Genomic DNA, 1,749 nt, shown 5'->3' with positions numbered 1-1,749 from the left:
AATTATTTTCATTCCATTATATTGATTTAGTATAGAAAATTCTAGTTTTATATTAACTTAATAAAAATATGATTTAAAATACAGATGCAAATTAAAATACAAATCATATAGTTAAAATATGATTAGGGTTTTTTTGTGGGAAGCAATTGTAGAAATTGCTAAGCGATTCTTCAAGAATGGGACATGTTTGAAATTAAAACACTGCCATAGCAGTAGACTGATGTTGGTAATCATTCTCTCTCGCTTTCTCCTTTTTAAAGTTGAGAACCAATTTCTGATTGGTTATCTATTGCGCATCCACAGGAAATGTTATAGCTCGACTTTCAAGAGTTGTGAGAGTATCAGCCAGCTCTCTCAAACCATCTTGGACTGTCGGAAACCGGTGGTGCCATCTACGGCGTTTTCTTCAACAGTCTCGACTCTGGTCTCCGTTTTTCAGTCGCGACGTCACTTCCCAGTTAAACGTGGCCGACTCGCAGCAAGGAGTGGCATCTAAGCGAGCGTCGCGAGCTGTCAAGCTGTCGGCCCTGAATAGCCCGAGAGAGAGCTAACGGAGACTTTAATCAGCCGGTGCAGCTGATTGCTTAAATGACTCGTCGTGGCGGCCATTGAGCGCGTTATCGAGTATTCGTTAGCATCGAGATCGCCGGTTTTAAGCCTGCCGAGAATCCGTTCAGGCGCGACGAAAGAAAAACATGTCGTCCTCGGGCGATTTCGGTAACCCGTTGCGGAAGTTCAAGCTTGTCTTTCTGGGCGAGCAGAGCGGTGAGTGTTACGATGGTGTGTCAACAAGTGCATCGATGTTCTACGAAAAAAATGGATCGATTTTCCCGACCGGGGGGAAAACGCTATCGCGAGCTCCGGTCATACGGGCCCAATCGGGGTGACGACCCTTCCCGAAGTCGCCTGGTACCCTTCTAGGTTATGGATCAATATTCCCCACCGCCGCCGCCGTCGCCGCCGTCGTCGCCACCGCCGCCGCCGCCGCCGCCGTCGCGACGACACGGTGTCGCCTGTCGCTGTCGCCGTGTTAACTGCACTTGTTCTGACCGCGCGTTCAAGCATTTAAAATGTGCAACGTGGTGTCTGCGCCCTGCGCTTTTTGCCAAGTGGCACCCTGATGGCCGCGTCCATCATTAAGGATGTATTACACGTATTTTTTTAACGAAATGAAAAAATTTATTGATTTTTCTATATTGGATTTAAAAATAAAACAAAAAGTTTGACAGAGATTTTGAATTTGGATAGAAATTATTTCAATAAGAAGTAAATATATTTAAAAAAAATAATTTAGATGAAATAAAACTTCTTTTCATTTAGACTATAAAATTGTATTATTGATCAATATGAAAATATTTGATTTTACTCAACTATTTCGTATGGATACAATATTTATTATACGAAAAGTAGAGTACCAATTTCAGTCACTTTTTGTAGAAACTACACACCTGATATGTCCTTAATTGCATGGCGGGCCTTTAGAATGTTTCTTTATTATAACAATAGAGCTGAAATTTATTAATATAATAAAGATATTTAAATGTTAATTTTGCTAATTTAAATTTTATTAATCATAATTTTTTTTCGTACAAAGAAAAAAATAGTAATATAAATTTAACGAAAGAGATTATTCCCCGAATTTAAAAAAAATTAAAAATTAATTAATGTTTAATTTGAAAAAAAAATTTAGAATGTAAGTTATATATATAATCTAAATAAATGCGTTGTATAATTTTTTTATTGCAGTTG

The 1,749-nt window shown here is 38.5% G+C and overlaps 1 protein-coding gene across 1 annotated transcript in view; it reads left to right on the top strand.

The window, feature by feature from the left end:
* The first annotated feature begins 454 nt into the window (after positions 1–454).
* LOC108691717 (ras-related protein Rab6) overlaps positions 455–1,749 on the top strand; it is a 4,785-nt gene continuing 3,490 nt past the window's right edge. The window contains exon 1 of the mRNA XM_018199583.1: positions 455–883. Coding sequence (XP_018055072.1) covers positions 696–883 — 188 coding nt within the window. The 5' untranslated portion in view covers positions 455–695. The remainder of the gene's footprint in view (positions 884–1,749) is intronic.

Source organism: Atta colombica, unplaced genomic scaffold (genome assembly GCF_001594045.1).
Source record: "Atta colombica isolate Treedump-2 unplaced genomic scaffold, Acol1.0 scaffold51, whole genome shotgun sequence".
NCBI classification, from domain to species: Eukaryota; Metazoa; Arthropoda; class Insecta; order Hymenoptera; family Formicidae; genus Atta; species Atta colombica.
This window is presented reverse-complemented; position numbering and strand designations above follow the sequence as displayed.